General features: G+C 34.7%; 2 protein-coding genes across 8 annotated transcripts; both read right to left on the reverse strand.

Moving 5' to 3' along the window:
• Positions 1–4,709: 4,709 nt before the first annotated feature.
• Positions 4,710–17,813, reverse strand: LOC101212878 (transcription factor GTE1). 7 transcript variants are annotated; one of them, XM_011657015.2, is made up of 13 exons: positions 17,528–17,813; positions 17,287–17,375; positions 17,134–17,198; positions 16,888–16,983; positions 9,535–9,592; positions 9,180–9,299; positions 7,824–8,039; positions 7,606–7,683; positions 6,647–6,871; positions 6,416–6,514; positions 6,216–6,274; positions 5,266–5,416; positions 4,710–5,188 (listed from the first exon to the last, which is right to left on the reverse strand). In XM_011657015.2, the coding sequence occupies exons 6-13, from the start codon at positions 9,282–9,284 to the stop codon at positions 4,985–4,987; spliced, it is 1,137 nt and encodes a 378-aa protein (XP_011655317.1). In that variant the 5' UTR covers positions 9,285–9,299; positions 9,535–9,592; positions 16,888–16,983; positions 17,134–17,198; positions 17,287–17,375; positions 17,528–17,813; the 3' UTR covers positions 4,710–4,984. The 7 variants fall into 7 exon arrangements, with proteins under 7 accessions (XP_011655317.1, XP_031741531.1, XP_011655318.1 ...); XM_031885671.1 differs by lacking the exon at positions 17,134–17,198; XM_011657016.2 differs by lacking the exon at positions 9,535–9,592.
• A 1,278-nt stretch (positions 17,814–19,091) lies between these two features.
• On the reverse strand, positions 19,092–24,351 carry LOC101220290 (TMV resistance protein N). Its single transcript, XM_031885887.1, has 7 exons — positions 24,001–24,351; positions 23,580–23,731; positions 21,733–22,834; positions 21,304–21,594; positions 20,733–21,225; positions 19,888–20,651; positions 19,092–19,789 (listed from the first exon to the last, which is right to left on the reverse strand). Exons 1-7 carry the CDS (start codon positions 24,349–24,351, stop codon positions 19,328–19,330), a joined length of 3,615 nt encoding a protein of 1,204 aa, XP_031741747.1. The 3' UTR covers positions 19,092–19,327.
• Between the last annotated feature and the right edge of the window lie 517 nt (positions 24,352–24,868).

A 24,868-nucleotide genomic window follows, 5' to 3' on the forward strand; every position in this document is an offset into this window, starting at 1 on the left:
CTGAACTTTTCAAAATAATAATATAATAATTTTTTATTAAATTTTTTTTTCAACCTTTTAATTTTGGTTAATTTTGCAGAGAAGAAAATTTGATAAATGAAGAAAGTTTGTAAAGAAAAAAAATTTGATAGAAGGAGTGTGTAGGAAGAAAATTTCATTATTTATCTTATTATCTTTACATTTTTTTCTCTTTTATCTTAAACAAATCAAATATCATGTTCAAATAAATTTAGTTGGAGGTTGTGTGTGATAGAGATTTATTTTCAATGATTCGCACTACCTCGTTGATAAGTAATTTTCTTATTTTTTTTCTCTAATTTTATTATTTTCTTGATACTTTGTTTCTCTTTTATTATCGTTATTTTTTTTAAAAAAAAATCCTTTTAACATTTTTTCTCTCTAAAATATAGAAAAAAACATAAGGAAAATGTTTAGTTTCTTTATCCACAGTTATTTCTTTATTTACAGTTATTTCATTATTGTTTTTCAGTATTACTATTTTCTTTTCTTATTATTATTTTCTTACTTTTATTTTATTACTATTAAGTTTTTTCCTTTTTACTTATTCTTATCCTTATTATTGTTATTATTATTATTTATTATAATAATAATAATTATTATTATTATTATTATTAATTGATAATTATTATTATATAATAATTTATGGTGCCGCCATTTCTCTCTTTTTTTTTCTTTCTTTCTTTATAAATTATTTTCCTTTTTTTCTTTTTTCTTTCCTTATTTTATTTATTGCCATTATGTCTTTTTCATTTTTACTTATTTACATTACAATTATAATAATTATTATAATTATTATATGTGCTTAAATTTATGTATGCATATTTTTCTTTACATTTTACATTGAATTTATCTAGACAATATTACCCTATTATTTTATATTAATTAATTAGTTTTTTTTTCTTTCATATTTGTCTTTACATTTTATCGTTCTTACACAACTCAGATGGAATTAGAAATATATTGAAATCTGAATTTCTAAATTCTTGAAGTGAGAAAATCAGTTGTTTGAGAGTCCAAGATCAATCTTCAATATATGTTTAAAAAGTAATAAAAATGGTATCTTATTTGTTTAATTTACTGTGTGATATATTTGATTCTATATTGTGTATTATTTTCTATTTGACTTAATTTTGAAATCTTTCTTAAACTTTTTTAACAATTTAGAAATATTTTCCTTAAAACTATTTTTTAAATACTTTTAAATTTTAAATATAAATTTATATTTCATAAGGTTTCCTAATCAACCGTTTTTTTAATAATTCACATCTATTTTCTAAAATAAATCCTACGATTGAATCTAAAACTTGTTGGGAGTCCGATTGAATCTAAAACTTATTGGGAGTCCGTTATTTCTAGATTCTTGAGGTGGAGGAACAATATTTTTTGAAGTTCGAGATTTGATTTCAAGAAAAAATGAATTTAATCAATGTTTTAAAAAATCTTTATTTGAAAACTAGCCTATGATAAATTTTAAGAAATTGTAATAATTTTTTCATTTTCTTAAGGTGAGAAATTTTCTTCAATATATAGTTTAATTAATGAAATATTATTCAACTTATTTTATAAGATGATTGCTTCAAATATTGGAGTAATGAAGGGTAAAATAAGACATTATTTTTAAAATAAATTAAAAAATATTTTCAATTCTATATTTGAAATTTGGCTACCGTTTTTTCTAAATGGGTGTTGTGGGTACTAATACATTCCTCATACAAAATGACTCTCAAACTCAACTCTATTTTACGCAGACCATTTTTAAAAAAAATTGTTTACTTTATTTCGGTGTCCAATCACTCCATAAAAAAGATCAATGGTGACTCCTATTTTCTTTTAAATCTAACTCTTTTAAAGACGTCGATCGCTCCGCGTTGTCTCAGGCACGTGGTGACAGCTTGGTGACTCTATTGGGGACATGAGACTCTACCTCGAGAGTTTGATCATGTTCTTCTTTATCTTGAATTGGTCAAAAATCGTACATGACAATGACTAAATTAAACAAACCATCGATCTATACAATGAGATTAGCCTCATTGTTGTCCACGCACATTGTTCGTTGACCCTCCCTATAACATATCTGTAATGCCTCAAGTCCAGGACCTCCCTATAACATATTTGTAATGCCTTAGGTCCAGGATTTGTCCTAGGATTTTGAATTCAAATTCCTGACATTCCCCTGCAACCTGACATCATTATCCTTATTATTCTTTAATGCTTATTAGAGTGAAAGTTCTTTCCACAAACCAATACGAATTCTTTCAACATGTTTTGTCCTCACTCACATGCATCCTAGAAATATTCTCAAGATGTCACCCAACATAGAATTGCTTCAAAGTAAGCACGCTTAACTTAGAAGTTTCTATAATCAAGCCATCGAAAAGGAAGGTACGCCTTATTGGTATAAGTATTAACTATTAATTCTTTTTAAGTTTTTTTTTAACATTACTTTCATGTTCTCAGGATCCTTCTCATTCAGATGTGATAATGGTTCATTCATGTCTCCCTCCTAATCTCGAGCGTTACAATATTGGAGATTGAAGTAGACAAGTCTTTGGTGCATTCCAAACCAACCGAGTTGTCGATGTATTCCAAGAACCTGATAACTTTGTTCCCTAATTTGCCTTTGAATTATATAAGTGGCTCTTTGGGGTGATCTACATGGAATTTTCAAGGTGAGAAATTAAATGAGCAAAATTATTTTCATGGTCTCAATCAATAAAGATGTTCCTTGAAGGACGCCACTAGACCAGGTTCTTGACCGAAGAGACTTTTTGTCCTCCACCAAGTGACATCTTGGAATGATTCTGGAAAAGAAACGACTCACTCATTCGGTCCATGTTGATTAATAGTATGGAACCTCAAATCGACAAGCCTCTCTTGTACACAACCACCATAAAAGATTTGTGGGATACAACTCAGACCTTTTACTGTAAGCGTCAGAATGTCTCTCAATTGTACACAATGAGAATATAGGTCCATAATTGCAAGCAATGAACCCTAGGCGTGACTTCTTATTTCAATAAGCTCCCCCTTCTTTGGTAAGTTTGTGTAAGGAGACAGTTTAGGACATGTCAAATGACAGTATACAATATGCTAAACTTGGGGAGACTGATCTAATCCCAAATTTGATATTGTTTGTGGTCGTCTACTCGAACAAAAGATCTCTTCTCTCCCTAATGGAACTGTGTTTTGAAGTTCGTCTTGAAGAAGATCGTACTAATATCATGGGTGTACTGACTACCCCCATGACTAACTCTGCTGTCTTTAGTGTCCAGTCCCCGACTCATGATAATGACAAAAATAATGGAAAAAAATCTCTATTTGTGAGTACTGCAAGAAACAGTGGCACATCAAGGATACTCACAGATATAAAAAAAATGCATGGACTCCAAACATCACTATGAATAAGGGTGAAAGGTTGAGTGGGTTTATATGGTTGCAAGGAAAAGGAAACTAAATATACTTACATTTCTCTAAATGTTTGTTTCATTTGTCAAACAGTACATTCAATAGAGTTATGTTCATTATCTTGTTGTAGTCTATGATGTCAGGTGGAGAGAGATTCACAAACTTAAGTAACTAATGAAAGATACAGAGGAGTTAGCATAGCAATGTATATTTCCATTATATATTTTGAAAGACTTCCAAGCAATCAGTACACTCCAAATTATTACAAAGAACAAGTACACAAACAGCTAATAGATGGTACAAAATCCTTTTTCATACAAACTTGATTTTAATAAATCAATCCCATCAATAAGAAAAAAAAAATCCTTTTCACTTTTCTTTAAAAAAAATCAAAATCCCACCAACAAGTTGGAGGGTTTTACCATTCAAATTTACATTCAAGCTCCGTCTTCCCGGGAAAAAAATCTAAAATAAAAGAAAAAAAGAATAGAGATGGATTCTAAATCTTACTTGTCCCTTGGGAACTTTGATGATGAACGACAAGAGCTTCAACAAAGAACAAATGGCGAGAATTTCATTTTTTCTAAAGAAGAAGAGACTTTTGATAGAGGAAGAGAGACGTCAGACAACAATGAAGGAGTTAAAGGCATTCAATAGTCTAATGATGGATAAACTGAAAACCAAACTGAACTTCAATACTATTACATTTATTAACCAGTCAAAACCAAACCGAATCGAATCGGTCCGATTTGGTCCAAAGATTCGGTTCAGTTTTTTACATCCCCCATGCAGATTTACTTGCTTGAAACCTTTTACGACTTTGAAAATATATAAAAAAACCACCCTCACTCTAAACTTGAACTGATTTAACTTTCACTCTAAACCTAACAAAAATCAATTTGAATCCAAAATGAATAACAATATCGTTCAAACTTTTTTGAAGTTTAGAAAGCAAAAACAGCAAAATTGTCCCTATCTCACTTCATAATTAAGTTAAGTTATTTTGATTTTTAGCTAAAAGTTCTAGTAGTAATTTTAGAACCATAAAAGAGTTTGAATGTGATTAAGGACCAAAACTTTAGTCCAGTAAAACAAGATGTTTCCAAACTATTGCAAGTTTTTTCACAGATGCATCTATTTCCTCCTGTTTATGGTACCAAAAATACACACATCTAATGGAAACATAAAGGCACTACAGACACTACACTGAAATGATTTGTTTCTGGTCCTACATCATCAGTTTGATCTCCATAAATTCCTACCGAAGAAAAATTGCTCAACGATTTTGGAAGTCAACAGCGAGTTTTCCCTTTCAACATACTGTAAAAGTATAATTACATGAGAAAGAACATAACAATTAAGGGTTAGCTTGTTACCATTGGTCAACACGAGAGCTTCACATATACACCTATCACTTCAAAAATACCATTTTAGCTGCATGTTACAGAAACAAACGAACTAGAAGCGACTAAGATTCGATATCTAAGTATGTGCAGGCATAAAATAAACAGGAGTGCATCTGCTTCAGAGGTGAAAAATTGGTATCATCAATTGCATCTCAAGTAGAGGCTTTTTTAGATTTTTTCTTAGCTGTTCTGGCTATAGCATCACAAATCTCTTTTTTCCTTTTGTTGTTACTGTTGATGTTATTGCTGTTTGTATGGTTTTGGTTGTTGCCACCACCTGTGCTTGCCGAGCTCTTGGCATGAACTTCAAGGGCATCTTTAACAAAAAACTTCAACCGCCATAATGTAGATTCACTCTACATGATACAACCATAAACTCGATTAATCATTGTCATAGACAAATATAAGGCACACGAGGAGTGAAGGAAGGTACCTGTGCATCGATATCAAGATCCACCTCCTCAGCAGTAGCCTGGAAACTTGGGTTATTTTCAGCTACAATCTCCAACGCTTTGCTGATATCTTCTGGAGACAATTTGGTGAGGGCTGCTCCAAGCTTCCTCTTTTCTTCAGTTGATATTTTTCTGAACCACACAATGATAGTATCAGTATACTCCATCTATGGGGTGCAAGTCATCTTCTAATGTCACAAAGCACATCAATCCCATAAATTGCCAATCCTCAACCACAAAATAGTAAGGATATTTAGAGGAGGTGGAGAAGAATCCTACGGAAATTTGGTTACTCATATTTCTTTGTGGCCTTTGATTTCAAAGACTATTTGTAACTATTCTATAGGCACTATTTCATATAGTTGGAGTCCTATTAGATACCCTAGATTATAGGGCAGGTGTATAAGGGTAATTAGATTTGTTGGTAGTTAGATGGTTATAAATAGGAAGTTGGGGAGGGAAGAAGGGCATGAAGATTTTGGTGAAGATAATAGGCTGCAACATTCCTTGAAAGAAAGGAAGGGCAGAGGGTTAGGGTTCCTTTTAAGTGTTGTTGAATTTACTTTTACTTGTTTGTTCTTTTATATTGTAATTTCTGTTTGAGATATCAATAAAATTGAAACACTCTATCAGTGTTCTAACAAGTCCCTTCTTGTGGAGGTAGCAACCTCTATTGTGATTTCTTTTTTACTATGCCCGGGTATTTTTTCATTGTTTGCTCAATGAAAGTTGTGGTTTTTATATATAAAAAGGGAGAAAATGGAATTACATATGATTGGTAAAAGTTTTTTATTTGGGGCACACAACACATGCCACTCAAATGCCAAATTCTGAATATGCTATAGGCGAATGTGATGCATTTATATTGATGCATGGTACCTGAATGCAAGTTCAAAAGCTGAAATTTGGAACGAGAAAAGTGAGAACAAACCTGCAGTTCTGCACAACCAGTTCTCGAAGCTCTTCTAGTTGCATATCTACCTCGTAAATCTGAAAACAGTTCATATCCCACGTTTAAACAGTCAATTGTGTTTCCCATTTAAGGTAATAGAAAGAACAAGAGGATGCAGGTCATCTCTAAACAAACTCTCTCTAAGTAGCTAGATCCATGGAATAAGATGGACACCCGACCTCATTACTTATATCCCTAGCCATTTTTGCTTGAGCAGCCTCCTGAGCAAGCTGCATGTCCAACAGAGCTTCTGCTTCCTCGTCCTCTCGTCTCTTTTCCTGGAAGGTGAGGTCTTTAGAACTTCAAGTATATTTTTTAACATATCCTTTGAACAAATGAAACCATGTTGGCACCATGAATTGATTAAGGAACATTGATCCATTTAAGAACCATTCTCAAAACTAACTTACCTCTTCAGTGACTTTAGGTAGAAGTTGAAGCCATTTTTCTTCAAACTTTGCGAGCAAAGTCTTGGCCATCACGTGAACATCACTTCTCTCATCATTATATTTCATTGCATTCTTGAAGACTAATCTCACGTCAGAACATATTTCTCTCACATTCTTATATCCAGTACCATCCTTAGCCTCCATTTGATTTTTTATTGTACTGAAGTCCATAGGCTTGTCAATAACCTAATAAATACAGTACAGTACATATGTTAGCTGAAGGATTACAGAACCAGAGTACATACCAAAGATGCTAAAATATGCACATGCCCATCACACCTAATTGCAGAAGAAGCTACATTTGTAAATACACTCATATCATTTAAACATTTTTGAGGTAAATGTATGCATATTGAATGTTCATCTTAGACAGAATAGAAAACACAACCTATAAGACATGCATGAAATTAGTGCAGTCTAGACAAACCACAGGAAAAATACACACAAAAAAGGTGATGCAAGCATGAAAGATGAGCCTCTTCTAGGCTTTTAGGACAAACAAGAGACGCAACATCATGCCTAAACATTATAAACACAGCCAACCTCCTCTAACCAAATTCTCTCGAAATCTTCATTTGAAGAAATATATATAGCACTGCTTAAACTCAGTGGGTAGTCCAGCCTAACTTGGAAAAAAGACTTATGATAGTGATGTGAAATCCATGCATTATTTTTTTATATCCGTGAGTATTCGGGCCAACTTATGTGCACCTCAACTAATCTCACGAAACAACCGCCAGACCGTACAACATTTGGATGTCAAGGGAACTCGTAGGAAATTAATTCCTAAGTAGGTGGCCACTAATGATTGAACCCATGACCTCTTAGTTAGATATTGAGACTGTCTCCCTTTTTACCACTAGGGCAACCTATAATGGTTGAAATCCATACATCTTATTAGATAGGGATATAGACCTCACCTCATAATAATCATGTAATCCAAGACCTTCCACATCCACTGGCTGCATAAAAGGCCAGGCCCACTTATGCTGTGATATCTGAAAGTCAATGCAGAAATATAAAAACCATGTCCAACTATAGCTCTTGTTCCAAATAATTATCGACAGAAATTGAAATAAATGTAAGAACACAAACAATTATCGACAGAAATTGAAATAAATGGCAGTGAGTCTGTAACCTGACGCAATATTGTCCCAAACTGCCGCATGAGTTCTTGCATTCTCTTTGTAGCTGCAGCTTCTCTGCGAGCTGCTTCTTGCTGCTGCTTTTTAATACTTGGAACATGTCTTTCCTTATCTTTATCCTTTACAATAGAGCTGCCTTTATTACCATTTGGTTGCTTCTTTTTCAGCGTCAAATAGAATTGTTCTATCTCATTCACATTTTGCTCAAGCTGCAAGCATAGAAGAAAGCTCAAGATTTGAAACTAACAATTTGACGAGCAAAAGGATAGCTAATTTGGAAGGATACATCTGAACAAAAAAACTTATGATCCAGCTGAACTACTATCAAATTTTACATAACATTGCTATCCTAAAATTTGAAACTGGTCTCTCGAGTCATTTCATTGTCCAAATTTTGATCAAGATGTGAGTCTGTGAGGTGATGAATTAAATGATGGTATCTGTCATTGTGGGATAAATACACACATGATGAATAGGAGTCTTTCCTCCACTTAATTATATTCCTCTCGTTTCACTTGTCATGTTTGTGAATTAAGTAGCCTGTCATACCATCTCCTTTCATATATTTATATAAGCTAATCTCAATGTGAAAAAAATGAAAAAAAAAAAAATGCAAGGACGTACCAAAAAATAAGCTAGGGAGCACCCTATAAAAAGGGATCCAGTCAAGAAAACTAAGATGTGGTGAATGACTACAAAGGAGATTCGTCACCAACACCCAAAGAGAACTTTTGTTATATATAAGAAGATTTTCATGATAAAATGAAATAAAGGGATAAACCCAAACACCAGAAGGTGATTACAGAAAATAATGCCAATTAAAGACTAAATAGGAGAGACCACAGAGAGATATTAAATCTCACAAGGAACCAAACATTAGAAGACTCCCTCTTAATCCCCCTAAAAGTTCTATCCCCGAATACCCCACATCACAGCATACATCCCAACTTGGTTGTCATACCATCTGATCTTAAATTGTGACTTCTTTTTTTTAACGAGAAACAAATTTGATAAGGAAGGAAATGACTTTCAAATAGTAACTAAATGTTTTCATCTCAATCATTATAAATAAATAAAAAAACTTGAGAGACTATTTCAACCCATATTCAAAACTTCAAGGATTAAAAAGCTTCGTACACTAAGGACTACCAAAATTATTTTTCCCATACCTCATCTATTTTATGTAGATAAGGGATATCAAACAGCCACACCCTTCACCCAGCCAGAAAATACTAGATCTGCCGGACAGCTGTATGCCCCAACCCAACTATCAAATGTGCAATAAACCGAGCAAAAAAAAAAAAAATACATGTTCAGAACAATGAGGTTACAATATATCAGTGCTTTACCCTGTCAACCTTCAGGAAAATCTCATCGACTTGATGCCTAAAGCCATCCACTTCTGTATGAACAGTATCCCCCACAACAAAGTTTCTGCCATCTGCTACATCCATGGGATCAATCTAATTCTGTACAACAACATTTGGTGAATACAAAGAACGCTACCTTGGGAATTGCCAAAAAAAAAAAAAGATAGATAATGCTCTTTAAGGTGTAAAATGCCTTGAAAATAATAGTTTCCTTAAGACTTAAACCTAAAAATTAAAATAAAATGAGGCAAACCTTTTCTGTGAATTTTTTTAAAAGTAAATATGAAAATATATGATATTATGAGTAATAAGATCAACAAATTAGGACTTTTACCATGGAAATAAAAAACAGCAATATAGTTTCACAAGGAGCCCTCACCGCACAAAGAACCCTAGAATAGACAATAGATGGATAATACAACCGAATAAGAAGCATCATAAACTATAGATGCAAAAAAAAAGGTAGGAAACAATTGATTTATGAAACAAAATGATGCACCTGGCTACAAATATAAGAACAAACTGAATTTTCCAGTTATCCTTCTGTAGCAATAAACTTACTCCAACAAACAACAATGCAAAGAACCCCCAAATTAAATGGTATAACTACAAATATTGACCTAATTGAACCCAAAGAAAATTTTACAAACTAATCCAAAAAACAAAATCTTCTCTACCACTAACTCATTCCTGAAAACATTTCCATGACCTTTTAGCCATGTGTATTGACATTATTAACCTTCTCTATTCAAATCCTCAACCGTTCGATTTTCTCTCTCCTCAACCAACATCTTCAATGCTAATCACCAATATTCCACCAAAACATTTATACTCAACAACATTTTGTCATTAGCATTGAATGATCTTGGATTATATCACCGATGGGACAAAAAAGTCGCTCTAAAACATTGAATTTCCTTCCCATTCTCATTCCCTGCTCTTCACATTCTTCTACAATCATTCTCCATCAAAGTTTCAGGTGAAAATCCTTCTTGTCCTTCGTATTTGCTCCAATCGGTCTTCAGAACCAAGTAACTGGACTATAAGTACTCGTGTGTGAATTTTATCTTATTTTTTAATATTACTCATCGTCTAACAAAATCGTCATGACCGTTGAGATTTTACACACGATCATGGTACATTTTAATGTAAGAATTATAACTAATTGTTGATTATCAATTAGTTAGTAGTTAGTTTAATCATCTGACTAAATTCTTGATTTCCAACCAACCTCTAGTTAGTTGTTAGTTTTATTTTCTGTTAAAAGTTTGTTATAACCGTCCAACTTTATCCTTTTTTTTTTTAAATGGAGACAAGCCTCTTTATTAATAATAATAAATGAGACTAATGCTCAAAGTACAAGAGTAATATACTAAGAGCAAAATAAGAAAAAGACAAAGTCTTTCAAACAAACTAAACAAAGATGAACCCATACAAAGTATATGGGAAACGACCAATAAACGATCACAAAGTTGAAACAACGAAAGAACCAAAGCAACAAAGAGTTGAAACACCAGTAAAGATCTTAATACAAAGAAAATATAAACACTTTGATGAAAAGCGCCCACTTCAAACTGAAATTTTGAATACCACATGCTTCGATTTGAAAGGTGAAGTAGTAAAATCAAGTTTTTCTTCGCAAGAGGGCAAGGAAACCTACAAATAAGTATACGGGATCAAAATGTCTCTTCAACCATAGAAGCCATGCAGCCCCTGTTAGGTTGTTGCGCTTATATGAGATTAATGCTCCTTTGTTTATTTCCATATTCTATTTACATTGTGCCGTTCTTGATCTTTTATCCCGCTTTACAAGGCTTTCTAGCATTTTATTTCGGTAGTATATTGCTATCATGCTTCTGCACAATTGCCAAGGAACTGAATGAAGATCTGAACCAATCATCATGACCCAAGATTTGTGTGCTTCTTCCGCTCGATGGTCCATGTCTAAAGCCCATATTAACTGCCCATAGACATTCATTGTGGCTCCCTGGCCCTTGCTTAGCATCTATTTGATTACCTGTACAATTCTATGCCACTGTTGTTCCTTCTCAAGGGCAGCCAATACATGCTTAAGGGATGCTATTGGAAAGACTTGCTCCCATGCAACTCAGGCATCAAGAGCACCATAAACAGCCTCCTTACCTATCTCTCAGATGAAGCAGCTCTAAATCCGTGATTGAGCTGCTGTCCCACATAGACAAAATCCCCCTGAAGAACCCACAGATTCCACAAAATCCCAACCAACATCTTTGGAGCTCCATAGAGATTTTATAAAAGCAAAATTGATAGCTTCCATTTTTTACTCTTGAGTCAAAATTATGTTCGGATTACAGTTTTTTTAACTTTTTGAGAGCCGCTCTCTTGGAGACATCTTTTAGACCCCTTGTATTCCATAAGATAATCTTCATAGGGCTGAGTGAGAGCAAATAGTGGGCTGACCCCTTAGACCAGAACTATACCACAGTGGGTTTAGGGTTTAGGGTTATTAACTAAAGATAACAAATCTTTACGTAATTCTAAAGAGCTTTAGAAGGGGAATGGCAGATTCCTCAAATAATGTAGTAAGATCAGTCCCATCTATTTCTGAGGTGACATTTTGATCAGAAACTCTTAGAAAACCCACTGATTCTTCACTACTTACATTAAAAGGAGAGTCTATGGTCACAGCACGAGTCTTCTCTGGTGAGTTTAAAAAATATAAAATATGGCAGGGGGATCCTTGCATTAAAGATACATTAGTGTTGGGGTTGGGGAGTTTGAAGTAAAGAAAAGAAATGGGAGGAAAACCTGCTGAAGCTGACCTTATGAGACCATCAGAAGACTGTATTTTGGTGCTGCACACCTCCAGAAGATCAGGATTTTCTTCTGATATTGAAGGCCCTGTACGGGTGATCTGTGGAGGAGCTGAAGCTGAAGCTTTGAGTGAACAGAATCCATTCAGTTCTGATTGTAGCAAGGTTGTCCAGATATTATTAAAAGAATTTTGCTTTCTGATGTAGTGTTTAACTATTTTCGGAACTTTAGAAGATTTACCACCTATGAAGAGGGATTTGCTGTGGCAGTGGGCAGCTCAGGAGTTGGCTGCAGAGTTGGATTGGCCAAGAGCTTAATTAAAGAGGATGGAGGCTCATTATTACCCGTGAACGTAATTAGGGGGCACAATGTTACTCTCACCTGGTGGGTCATTAGCAGCTGTAAAAAGAGGGTTTAATTTAATTTCAGTGGGCCCTATAACTTTTTGGAGACAGCTGTGCTGCAAGGGATTGGTGATTGGCAAAAACTGTTCAGATGCCCGCTCGTTTGAGAAAACAGCCAGCTGTGCACCGATTTCTGTCTTTTTCTCCAGCAATGGCACCGGTAAGCTGGCCAGAAAGGGCTTCAAAAGACTGAACGGATTCCTAGCCCTGGGAAGAACAAACACTGACTTTGGTACATTGATGACTGGAGGGAAGGAGGAAATGTCAAGACCTTCATGATTCAAAACTTCCCTAATACGCAACCCCGGTCGATTGAGTTACTAAAATTCCTTGCAAACTGGGGGCTATGCTTGTATTAGGTGGATTTAAAAAACTCAAAATCACCATAGTGCAGAAAGATGCTACCCCTCTTATGATCAGAGATTTCAATTGTTGAAGGAACAAAGCTACAAATGTTCTTTTTGACCAAGATCCGGGCTTCACTACAATTTGTAAGATTTAAGGTTTTTGTGGCTATCAATTAGTCTTCCAAAGTGGTCTCCTATAGCTTCAAAGGTGCTTCATTTCCAGAAATCTAAAGGAAGATTCTTTATTTTAGTCCAGCCCCCAAAACATTGAATCACGAGGGGCCTACTACGTCCAGCTTTATCCTTTGTATAAATAGGTCATTTGACTTCTCTTTCAAATCAATAAAAAGATAAAGAAATTTTAGTATTCTTGAGTTTTGTTTACACCAATTGGTATGAGAGCGAAGATCCATTACGCATTCTTTCTTGGATCACTTTTTTTTCATGGATGCAGAAACCTCCTCTTTAACAAAGCTATGGAAACCAGACTGACTAATGTAGAGAAATCTGTAGGTGAAATTCAAGGCGAGTTAGATGAAATCTGTTCTATGCCGTGGGAAATTTTACAGAACTTAAATATCAATTCTGAAACCAACAGAGAGCATGCTGAATTAGCTCCAAACAAAAAAATTCAGATCCAAGAACGACAAGATTTGGGCGACGACAGAGCTGTCAACTTTAATTCTTCACTAAATGAAGCCAAGAACCTTGCAAGAAACCCAGCCAAACAAAAGATTGTCAAATATCCTTATAAAAAATTAAAGATGAAAACAGTCCAATGAAACTGCAGGACACGATTACACTTTTGAATTAAAGATGAAAACATGCCAAGGTTTTGTAGTTGGCAAAGAAAAGGTTCACATACTAATCCTCCAATTCGCAAACGACACCCTTCTGTTTTGTAAGTATGATGAAAGCATGCTAATGAAACTGCAGGACACGATTACACTCTTTGAATGGTGCTCCAAGCAGAGACACAGAAGGTTAATTGGGAGAAATCAGCCTTATATGGAGTTAATGTGGAAGAGGATGAGCTGAAAAATATGCCTGGGAAAATGGGATGTTCTGCAAAAATGATGCCCTTCTTATACTTAGGGCTTCCATTGGGAGGGTATTCAAGACAGTGTACTTTTTGGCAGCCCATGATTGAGAAAATGCAGAGAAAAATACACAGATGGAGAAGATTCAACTTGTCACAAGAAGGTAGAGCTACTTTATGTCAATCCGTATTTGCTAATCTTCCTACATATTACATGTCTCTGTTTGCAATTCCGATTAATATAGCATCTTCTTTGGAGAGATTAATGAGGAATTTTTTCTGGGAGCAGCACACAAGAAGTAAAATTAACCATTTGGTTAAATGGGCCAAAGTTATCCGAAACCATTTGGTTAAATGGGCCGCCCCAACTTGTGGAGGTTTGGGCTTGGGAGCATTGCAAAATAAGAACATGGCTCTACTTCCAAGCGGGGCTGGAGGTTTATGAATGAAGACGACTCTCTATGGAGACAAGTCATCCAAAGCATCTATGGAAAAGAACCCTTCAACTGGCACACGGTGGGAAATTCTAGCCACAGTCTAAAAGGCCCATGGATTAGTATCTCACAGGTATGAAGGAAGGTGGAGCCTTTAGCTTCTTCTAAACTTGGAGATGGTTCAAGGACTGCCTTTTGAACAGATGATAGGATTGCCTTCCTCTCTGCACTCAATACCCCCTGCCTCTTCAGAATTACACTTCTACCAAAACGCTCCATAGCAGTGCACTGGGATTATTCAACTTCTTCTTGGTCCATAGTCTTTAGAAGGCTTCTTAAAGACATTGAAATTTTGGAATTACAAAACTTGATGACTCAACTAGCTTCAAAAAAGGTCTCAAACAATCCCAACAGAAGGATTTGGTCTTTGGAAGAGCATAGGAAGTTTACAGTCAAGTCTCTTACAAGACACCTACTGGCTTTTTCCCCATTGGCCAAGGATCTTCATAAAGCTTTGTGTAAACCCAAATGTCCACCAAAGAGAGTAAGTATTCTCGTTTGGATTATGATTTTTGGCCTCTTGAATTGCGCTTCAGTCATGCAACTAAAGACACCAAACAGCTGCCTATCACCTTCCATGTGTCCACTGTGCAAGCAAGAAGGTGAAGATTTACAGCACCTATTCTTCAAATGCTCTCTCTCCAAACTGTTAGTGGAAGCTTTTTTTATTTTCGATGTGGTTTGTGTCTTTGGAATTCTTTTAACCAAAATGTTCAGCAAGTGGGTCCGATATTTAAGAAGAAACTGAGGCTGATTTGGGCTAATTTTTCAAAAGCTATGTTTTCTGAAATTTGGTTTGAAAGGAACCAAAGAACCTTCCATGACAATAAAACTTCTTGGTTGGATCACTTTAAGACAGCAAGTAGGAACGCAGTAACTTGGTGTACCCTCCATAAAGAATTCGAAGCTTTCTCCATTTAAGCTATCAATCACAACTGGCAGTCCTTCATTTATTCAGTTCTTTAACAGTCAGTCCTTCATGAAGACCCACTGTTTTGACCTTCTATATGGTTGCTGTCCTTTTGATGTATTTGTTATGTTTGTTATGTTTTTATTTCCATTCCATTTTGGATCTGCAGCTCATCATGGTTTGTACTCCTGAATACTTTATTTTGTATTTTTTGACCCTATGTGTACTGGATATAACAAGGACGCTAAGGGAGTGTCCGGGTGCGCCTACTAATCCCATAGTCTCTTAATGTTTTCTACTCTTTGTATAAACCTTTTGTACTTTGAGCTATTATTATAAATAAAGAGGCTGGTTTCCTTTAAAGAAAAAATAAATAAATAAGAAACTGTCATCTATATCCTTATAAAGTTTCTATAAAAATTTGGACAAAGTCTCCTCTGAAAAACGAACTAGTCACACCTAGAAAATAAGAGAAAAAAATTGAAAACGTAAGTTAAAACTCAATGAGTGGCAAGTTTTTAAAAGTAAAACTTATAAAACATACTTCTAATAAGAAACATTTAGGCATACTTTTGATAACAAAACCATAACTCAGATTCCAAGATCGTTATTTATAAAATCGTTACAAATTTATTAAAAACATGTCAACTTATCCATGTCCAATTCAACACAAAAGGTTAAAGTAAATACCAACAATGAAGCATAAGGCCATACCCAGCTCACACATATTTACCATTAACCCTCTACAATCCCAATCTACGACACTAGAACACACTGAATAAACGGCTGGAGAATAGCTCACGCATGATTCAAAGGACATGCGGCTAAACTGAGTTCACGCATATTCACAATCAAACATGTACATATCTCGGTGTACCATGGAAAAATGTATCCAAGAATAGCTCAACATGTTCCATATCCACAAGGAAACATACGGCCAAACTGAGCTCACGCACATTTAGTAACTGCAATAATGACGATCTAATCTCAATATCCACATCCTCGGTAACTATGCTCCTATGTGCACATAGAGATATCCTCCAAGGGTTTTTCTAGGCTCGAAGCCAATACTACAGCCTACATCCATTTCCTCACCTAGGTTTAGGTTCCTAGATCTCTGGGTTACAACTTCCCTCAACCCCAGAATCCCTTGGAAACCGTAGGGGGTGCTATGGACACACATTCATGTAGCCTATGGGTAAAATCACCTCAGTACACTGATTCTGTGGTTTGAAAACCAACCTTCACATTCCACCATAAACCATCATCTATAAATACATCTCATACCCAACATTTCATGCAGTCCAAAGCTAAAACAAATTTTCTAAATAAGAGAGACAGAAGCATTCGCATCGATAAATCCAAACTAAGCATATTTTAACACAAATTTCCGAAAGAACTCAAAATACTAGAGAAGTTGTAGCTATTTATCACAATTTCTAATATTTCATAAAATCCACTATAAAATCACATTTGCATATAACTCATGTAAATTGTAATTAAATCATATCCTATTCAAAAACACATATTACAAATTCGCATTATAGAGAACTCATGATAAATCATAAACTTTAGTTAAGGTCATTATTGATAATACAGTTATATCAAAACAAGCTATGCCGAACACTTATTCACAAACCAAATTCAACTATATGTCTAAAATAAATTTTCATATAAAATATTTGAAAATAACCACTTACGGTCAATAGCTTGATCCTCTAAGATTAGAAGCTCTCCCTGGCTTGACTTAAAGCGACGTGAAAACCGCAATGACTTCTTAACAATACCTCTCAGTCCTGAAAAGATCCAACCAATATCAAAACCAACCTTGTTGGAAATCTATTCAATTTAATCCAAAACAGTATGGGCATCAATAAACTCATGCCTAAACCAAATGGGTGCTTCAAGAACTTAAAGAAAACGCACTATAGTACCCAAAATCTTACCTAAGGCTTGTTTAAATAGCCTTAGCTTCGATGGACAGCACTCAGCGGTTTTCTAAATTCACATCCTAACATCCAAAAATCATGGGTACCTCAAAATTACCACCAAACCTTAATGGATATTCAAGACCAACTCCAAAAAGTTTAGATTCTTACCCATTTGATGCCAAAAACGCCTAGTATTCACTTCTCGCCAGCTGGACTGCAGTTAACTCCTTCCAAAAGCTCGATTATAATACTTAAACCTGATGTGCATTAATAAATTTAAGTCAAAATTTAATGGGTGTTCCAAATCTTTACAAGAAACTCAACTAAAACAATGAAATTTTACCCCAAAACTCAAGAATCAAACTTTCAGCGACAACGCAACGATAAGCAACAGAGATTCGATGCTCACCAGAACACCGGAGGCTCAATCAACGCATAGAAAGGATGGACAACTAGCTCGACAGAGGACTCGTGGGTCCGAGTGGCAAGATCTGGCACTACGACTTTGGATTAAATAGCAGCGCGAAACGAACCTCGGGGGTAGCGTGACTGTGGGCCAAGTGGCAGCGTGCACGACAAACAAAATCCAACGGCCAGGAGTTGGTGGACGATTTCCAATCGGCAGACAGTGGCTAATCGGAGACGACGAGAGGAAGGGAGGGCCGTGGGCTTTCACGAAGAGGAAGAAAAATCCAGCTTCTTCTTTATTATAATTTCATTTTATAAAAATATAAAATAAAAAGATAAGAAATGACCAAAATGCCTCTCACTTTTATTTTTATATTTCCTTAATGCCCTTAGTGGTGTACTTCGAATCTACCCTTTTGAGAAAAATACAACTACTCTTTCTAATAATTGCTTCTTATAAATAATATCATCTCCTCCAAACAGAAGAGAAACATTCATCAACCAAAACCCTTCTAGTGGTTTGCACCATTTGGTATCATAGCACCCAAGGATTTCTAGGACCAATGGCCCTTCCTCAACCAATCAATTAGGTGGACGACGTCGAAACGATCAAGAGCAAGAGGCAAAATCAACTTCCATCCTCTCTCCCAACGACTTCTTCAAGACACGCTTAGTTGAGAGAATTAAGAAAATTCTTAGAGAACGTTTGGTGAAGGAAAAAGTTATGATATAATCTTATGATTATAATAAAACTAATTTTATGATAAGATGTGTTTGGAAACGGTTTGTTATTGATAGTGTTATGATAGTATGTGTTTGGGAAATGATTATGATAAGTAGTATTATGATAATATTTGTCATAAACTTGGCCATTATTCCTCGGAATGCATAAATAGAGTTGAATAAAATGCAAATTATGCTGAGAAAGACGAAGAAAGTGGTAATTCATCATTGCTTCTAGCATGTAAAGGTGTGGAAACATGTGAAAACAATGCATGGTATCTCGATAGAGGTGCAAGCAATCATATGTATGGAAGTAAATCAATGTTCGTGGAGCTTGATGAATCTGTTGGTGGCGATATTGTATTTGGTGATGCCACAAAAATTCCAGTTAGAGGAAAAGGTAAAATGTTGATCAATTTGAAGAATGGAAAGCATGAGTTTATCTCTAATGTTTATTATGTGCTTGATATGAAGAACAACATTTTGAGTTTGAGACAACTCTTAGAGAAAGGCTATAATATTTTGATGAAGGATTATAGTCTTTTGATAAGAGATAATCATGACGATATGATTGCTAAAGTGCAAAAGACAAAAAATAGAATGTTTTTATTGAACATTCAAACTGATGTATCGAAATATTTAAAGTCATGTTTGAAAGATCCAAACTGGATTTGGCGCTTGAGATTTTGGCATTTAAATTTTGATGGCTTGAGACTATTAGCCAGGAAGGACAAACATCCAAACCAATTTGGTGAAGGTTGTCTTTATGGCAAGCAATCAAGGAAGAGTTTTCCACAACAATCATCCAAGTGTGAGTAGAATACACATAAAAAATTAGAATCTTCCAATAAAGTTTGTTTTTCCTCTTAAATATTCTATTTGGTAATTATCTATTTGGGGTGTTCATCGTACGCTTCCAACAGTATAAACGTCATGAAAAGCAAAAAAAAATCTTATATTATAAGATTATGCGGTTGTAATGTGAGTTGACAAAATGGAATAGGGAAGCAAATGAAATGAAATGCTACACACACTCACCGATTGTCTTGCTCCTCCAATCCCTGACATCAGTGAGAGTTTATGTATAGCATGAAAACCGTCTATCAACCATATAGACTCCTTGGGTTCTCATAATAACATTTGCACTTTTAAATCTTTTCGATACAAATTTTGATGTTGTGTTGGGAAACAAGACTTTGATGTGGTGTCGATCATTGGCGTGCAAGTATCTTAATTTTGTTGGAGAAGTTCTTAGTAACAACATATGTTCTGATTTTGAGGACCAACAACATCCCACAGTAGAAGCCATTATTATTTCACCGTCGATTGACACTTCAAAATGAATAAAACCCTCCGCTTCGTCACATGAATCTCCATCTGCTTTGAAAATTACACACAGAACCAAAGCTGGTATGTTCTTATCTAAATTGTGACGAAACCTAACACTCATTGAACTTCTCGTAGTTTGTTTGTTGCAGTATTTTGGAATCTCATTGTTTGTTATGAAGAGCACTTTTGTTGAGTCACTAAATTCAGCGTCCTAAGGGATTAAGAGTTAATTGGCATTAAATAAGAGAACATATATAACATTAGATATTATGATATGAACAAATAGAAATTAGATGAAAGGAGAGGAACCTGTTTTCCGAACATCATATCAGCAATGCAATCAGGACGTATAGCCAACAATTCGCTACCACTGGCATTCACCCGAGCTAAATGATGGGGAAGCTTTATTATATTTTGAAGAAACTTGCAATTCCTTAATTCAAGAAACCTTAATGACTTAAAATTTTGGAGAGAGGGTAGACAAGAGAATGTGTTTCCTGACAAATTTAGCTTCTCCAAGGAAGTGCAGACATTAGATAATGTTTCGAGGAAATCAGAATTTGATATATTACAATTTTTGAGATCCAATACCGTCAGCTTGAAATATGAGCTTTCTTGGGAAAAATTTAAGCTTGATCTCGGGGGAAACATGTCGAGTTTAGAACACCCGCGAAGATGAAGTTCCTCGAGACTTTTTAGCCAATGAATTTCATTTGGAAGGGCAGTCAGGTTTGCACAATCATTAAGGTTTAAATTCTCGAGCCCAATAAGATATCCAATTGATGAAGGTAACACCCTTATGGCTGTACCGTTCAAATTCATCACCCTTAAAGATTTCATGTTTTCATCAAATTCTGGAAGTTGTTCAAGCTTGTAACAATTAGTGAAACTCAAAGAATCAAGAGACTTCAACTTCAGGCTGCTAGGAAGCTTTTCTAGGTTATGGCATAAATCGAGTTGTAAGGTGATAAGTTTATCAAGAGACCCAATAGACTCGTGAATTATTCTTAAAGAGAAGCAAGTATTGAGATCTAATATCTCAAGGTTTGATGCCATTGAAAAGTCAGTAATTTCTTCAAGATTTAGACAATCCCGTAGATTCAGAACTTTAAGAGATTTGAACTTCAGGTGGCTTGGAAACTTTCTAAAAGAGCTGTCAAAAAAAGTTTCAAGCTTTAGACATGAAGCGAGATTCAAAAGTTCAAGAGACTCTAACTTGTTGGTGTAAATTGGTAGCCTTTCAAGGTTTTTACAGCCTTCCAGATCCAAGATAATAAGCTTATCAAGAGAACGACCAATAGAGTCGTGAATTATTCTCAAACGGTCGCATTCCCTGAGATATAGTTCCTTAAGGTTTGAAGATGCAGACAAGTCAGGAATTTCTTCAATTTTTCTGCACCTACTAAGATTCAAAACTTCAAGAGATTTTAACATGAGATAGCTGCTTGGAAACTTTTCTAGGTTGTCACAACCTTCAAGGTCCAATGTAACAAGCTTACTAAGAGAAGCCACAGACTCGTGAATCACTTTCAAACTCGTGCATCCCCTAAGATATAATTTCTCAAGGTTTAATGTGGCAGAGAAGTTGGGAGTTTCCTTTAACGTGCCACAATAACTCAGATCAACATGCTTCATTGTTTTACAATTCTAAAACAAATGGGAAAAAAAATCATTAAATAAACTTCCAAAAAATCACACACAAGTAGAAGCAGTACTAAAATTTACCTCAAATGCAATCCTTGGCTGTTTGTTGACTACACCTTTCATAACTAGTCCGACAAGCCGACCTTTCACAGAAAAACTTATGGACGAAGACTGGTTAACATAAAATGTAGACCACTCAATCCACTTCAACGAATTAGGTAAATACTCAAATATATTTTTAGGGAAGTATGCTACTCTTTGAAGGATAAGCAATCTAAGATTTTTCATGTTTCTAAATGCTTCTGCTTCAACAATTTTCAGCCAAGGTTTGTAGTGCAAGTCTAACTTTATGGCTTTAACTGCTTTAGTTCCCTACAAGGTTATAAATCAAGTAATTTTACATTATTAACAAATAATTACCGACCGATTTGACTTGCATTATGTTTTAATTTCATCACAGTATATATCTTTGGCAATAAGTAAATAAAAACATTGTCTAAAGTCACTCACAGATTTCTCTTTCAATATCTTGATAGCTCCTTCTGCCTCCCACAACCTACTCCTTTTTGCAGGCTCAAAAGATTCATGGCGAACAATTGTTTGACCCATTTGTTGTATTAAATCATGCATTTGTATCTTTCCATCTTCAACAGTAACAAGGGAAAGATCCATAAGAATTATAATTCCATAGTCTGGATTGAGATCACATGCCTTTAACACATCCTTACTGTAGTTAATATCCTCTCCCACGAAAAAGCAAGAAATATCAAGAAAAATCTCCTTCACTCTTTCGTGAAGCTCCTTAAAACCTATTTGAAAAACAGCTTCAACACTTGGTTCGAGGGAATTTTCAAGTTCATGTAATTTACTTTTCCATATTTTTCGCTCTCTCTTATGGAGAAGAGAACCCAAAATAACAAGAGCCAATGGAAGACCTTTGCAATAACTTACAGCAAATTTTGAAAGGTCTACATAATTACTTGAGGGATGATTTTGCTTAAAAGCATGCAGGCTAAAAAGCTCAAGGGATTTCTTAGGATCCAACAACTGAATAGGATATACTATATCAAATGAATGGTTTTCTAGTAAATGTCGATCTCTTGTTGTTGCTATGATTTTACTTCCTCGACCGAACCAATCACGTTCACCAACTAGTGCGTCTAATTGTTCATCCTTATCCACATCATCAAGAATGATAAGAACTTTCTTTGAGCATAACCGATCCCTAATGATATTCTTTCCTTTATGAACGTTGCCCACCTTCCAAGCATTATCTTTTAAGATCTCACTGAGTAGTTTTTCTTGTAGTTGAACCAGGTCTTTGAATTGCTCTAAGGTTTCTCTAACATTCGAAAGAAAGCAACAAGCTTCAAATTGATAAGCGATTTTGTTGTATAAAGCTTTGGCCAGAGTGGTCTTACCAATGCCTCCCATCCCATGTATCCCCACCATGTTAACACCATCGGGCACATCATGGGAGGCCAATTCCTCAACAGCTCTAAGTTGAGAATCAATTCCAACTGGATGCTTGGCTACATGTAGTAGTTGTGTTTGATTTAATATAGACAACACCTCCTTAACAAGGTCATGAATAAGATCAGCCTCATTCTTCCTGTAATGATTGAGCACATCATACACAAATACAAGTAGACGAAGTTAAGAAACACAGTAGGGAACAATAATAAGAATTAAGAAACATAGTAGATGAAGTTAAATTCATTATAACATTAAATTTTTCAATAACAAAATTAGATTGGTCAACATGGCACTCACACATTTCTCTTTCAATATCCATTTTGTGTTTTTTGTTTGAGGTTTTCATTGGGTGTTTTTTGTTTTAGGTTTTGAAAATTAAGCCTATCTTCTTCCAATATCTTATTATTATTGCATCTCTTATCGCAATGGTTGAATATTATTATCGAAGTTTTAAAAACAAAAATAAGTTTTTAAAATCTACTTTATTTAGTTTTCAAAATTTGGCTTGATTTTTAAACGATTGGAAAAAGTTGATAACAAAGCAAGAAGTTTGGAGGTAAAATTGTTATACAGGCTTATTTATGATAGAAAACTAACCACTTCTCTTTTTTTTTAACTGTTTGAGGAATCAACTTGCATAAAACGAATTGTTTACCTTGAACAAGGTAATTTTAATTCATCTCATCGTTAACCTTGAAAACTGTTAAAACTAACTTAAAAACTAAAAAAAACTAAAAACAATGATACCAATCAATCTGTTTTCTTAAAAGTCGTTTTTTTTCTTAATGTATTTGATATTTTTTTGTAATCTAAAGGGTAAAATATAATTTCACTCCTAAAATAAATTCACTACCTTTTAGAATAATGCATGTAAAAAATACCTAGTTGCTAAATCCCAACCAGACAAAGAAGCAGCAGTGGTCAAAGCTTCCTTCCATGGTTGAACCTTGTTGGTCATTAACTCATTAGCTTCATGTTTGGCCAATGCTTCACCAAACCCACCAGTTTGTTTTCGAACCTCAGATGGATCCACCTTGTTAAGAAATTAATCAACAAATTAATAAAGATAAACCCGTAAAGCAATGGAGACTATGATACAGATTTATATGATTTATTATCAGTGGTGGCTAACTCCACAGGTAGAGGGAGGGAGCAATTTTATTAGAAAGAAAATTCATATTACACATCAAATGTGCTTCTATGGTTGGAGTGTTAGTGGGCTTCTCTAAAACGTTAGGGTCAAAATCATAGATAACATAACTATATAAAAAATACGAATTCAGATAGTCCAACAAATTAAACCTTGTAGAAGACAGGAAAAACTATATGTCCCATGGATTTCATGCACTGAACTATTTTCACCAGTTCATCCAAACACCAGGTGGAAGATGCATAATTTTTGGAGAAAATAATGATGGAAATTTTAGAACCATCAATAGATTTGAGAAGGGATTCAGAAATTTGACCACCCCTCTCTAGCTTGTCATCTATGAAGAAATTGACACCCTTTTCACGCAAGGCCCTGTCAAGATGACTAGTGAAGTTGTTTCGAGTATCCTCACCTCTGAAACTCAAAAACACATCATAACTCCATTTCAAATTTGAAGAACAAGACGATGATGATTGTGCTAAACCAACCAAAGAAGAACCCATCCGAATTTTGAAAATCCTGAAGTAAGAATCCAGCCAAGGGATGAGAATGAAGAACAAAATGGTTGTTTCTTTTCCCAGTGAACAAATAAATTACAATAATTTATGCAAGTTAAATTATTAAATTTTAAGCAATTTGCATCTATTGCAGCACAAGGTTTAACCAACTAGTATACATATATGTTCAAGTCCACCTTTTCCATGTTAAAAAAAAAAAAACGGTCAACTATTTGTATCTATACTTTCTATTTTTAACATTTAAAAACTCAGAAGCATCAACGTCAAGTTCGCTTAGAAGTTAGAACATTTCCACTTTATGTTCAAATACTTCCTTCTTCTACAAGATATATATATACAAATATAATGATAATAAAAAGTTCTATCTACAAATAACATAAAATAATATTTTGTCTAACTAGACCACCATAAAATTAATAAATAAGAAGTGACAAATTCATTAGTTTTTCAACTAACAGAAATATCTATGGAAATTGTTTTGGGTCTTCAAGTTTATCATAAC

The sequence above is a fragment of the Cucumis sativus genome, chromosome 5, assembly GCF_000004075.3.
Source record: "Cucumis sativus cultivar 9930 chromosome 5, Cucumber_9930_V3, whole genome shotgun sequence".
NCBI lineage: Eukaryota > Viridiplantae > Streptophyta > Magnoliopsida > Cucurbitales > Cucurbitaceae > Cucumis > Cucumis sativus.

Excerpts from the sequence above, each read along its gene's own strand:
- LOC101212878 (XM_004143758.3), bottom strand. The coding sequence starts at position 9,284 with ATGGATGTAGCAGATGGCAGAAACTTTGTTGTGGGGGATACTGTTCAT. Across the intron at positions 8,040-9,179 it reads TTTTCCTGAAGGTTGACAGG|CTTGAGCAAAATGTGAATGA; the intron begins GTAAAGCACTGA and ends CTATGCTTGCAG. Across the intron at positions 5,189-5,265 it reads ATCTTGATATCGATGCACAG|AGTGAATCTACATTATGGCG; the intron begins GTACCTTCCTTC and ends TGTATCATGTAG.
- LOC101220290 (XM_031885887.1), bottom strand. The coding sequence starts at position 24,351 with ATGGGTTCTTCTTTGGTTGGTTTAGCACAATCATCATCGTCTTGTTCT. Across the intron at positions 20,652-20,732 it reads GCTTGAAACTTTTTTTGACA|AAATTACTGACTTTTCAATG; the intron begins GCTCTTTTAGAA and ends TAAATCTTGAAG. Across the intron at positions 19,790-19,887 it reads ATATGATGTTCGGAAAACAG|GACGCTGAATTTAGTGACTC; the intron begins GTTCCTCTCCTT and ends TTAATCCCTTAG.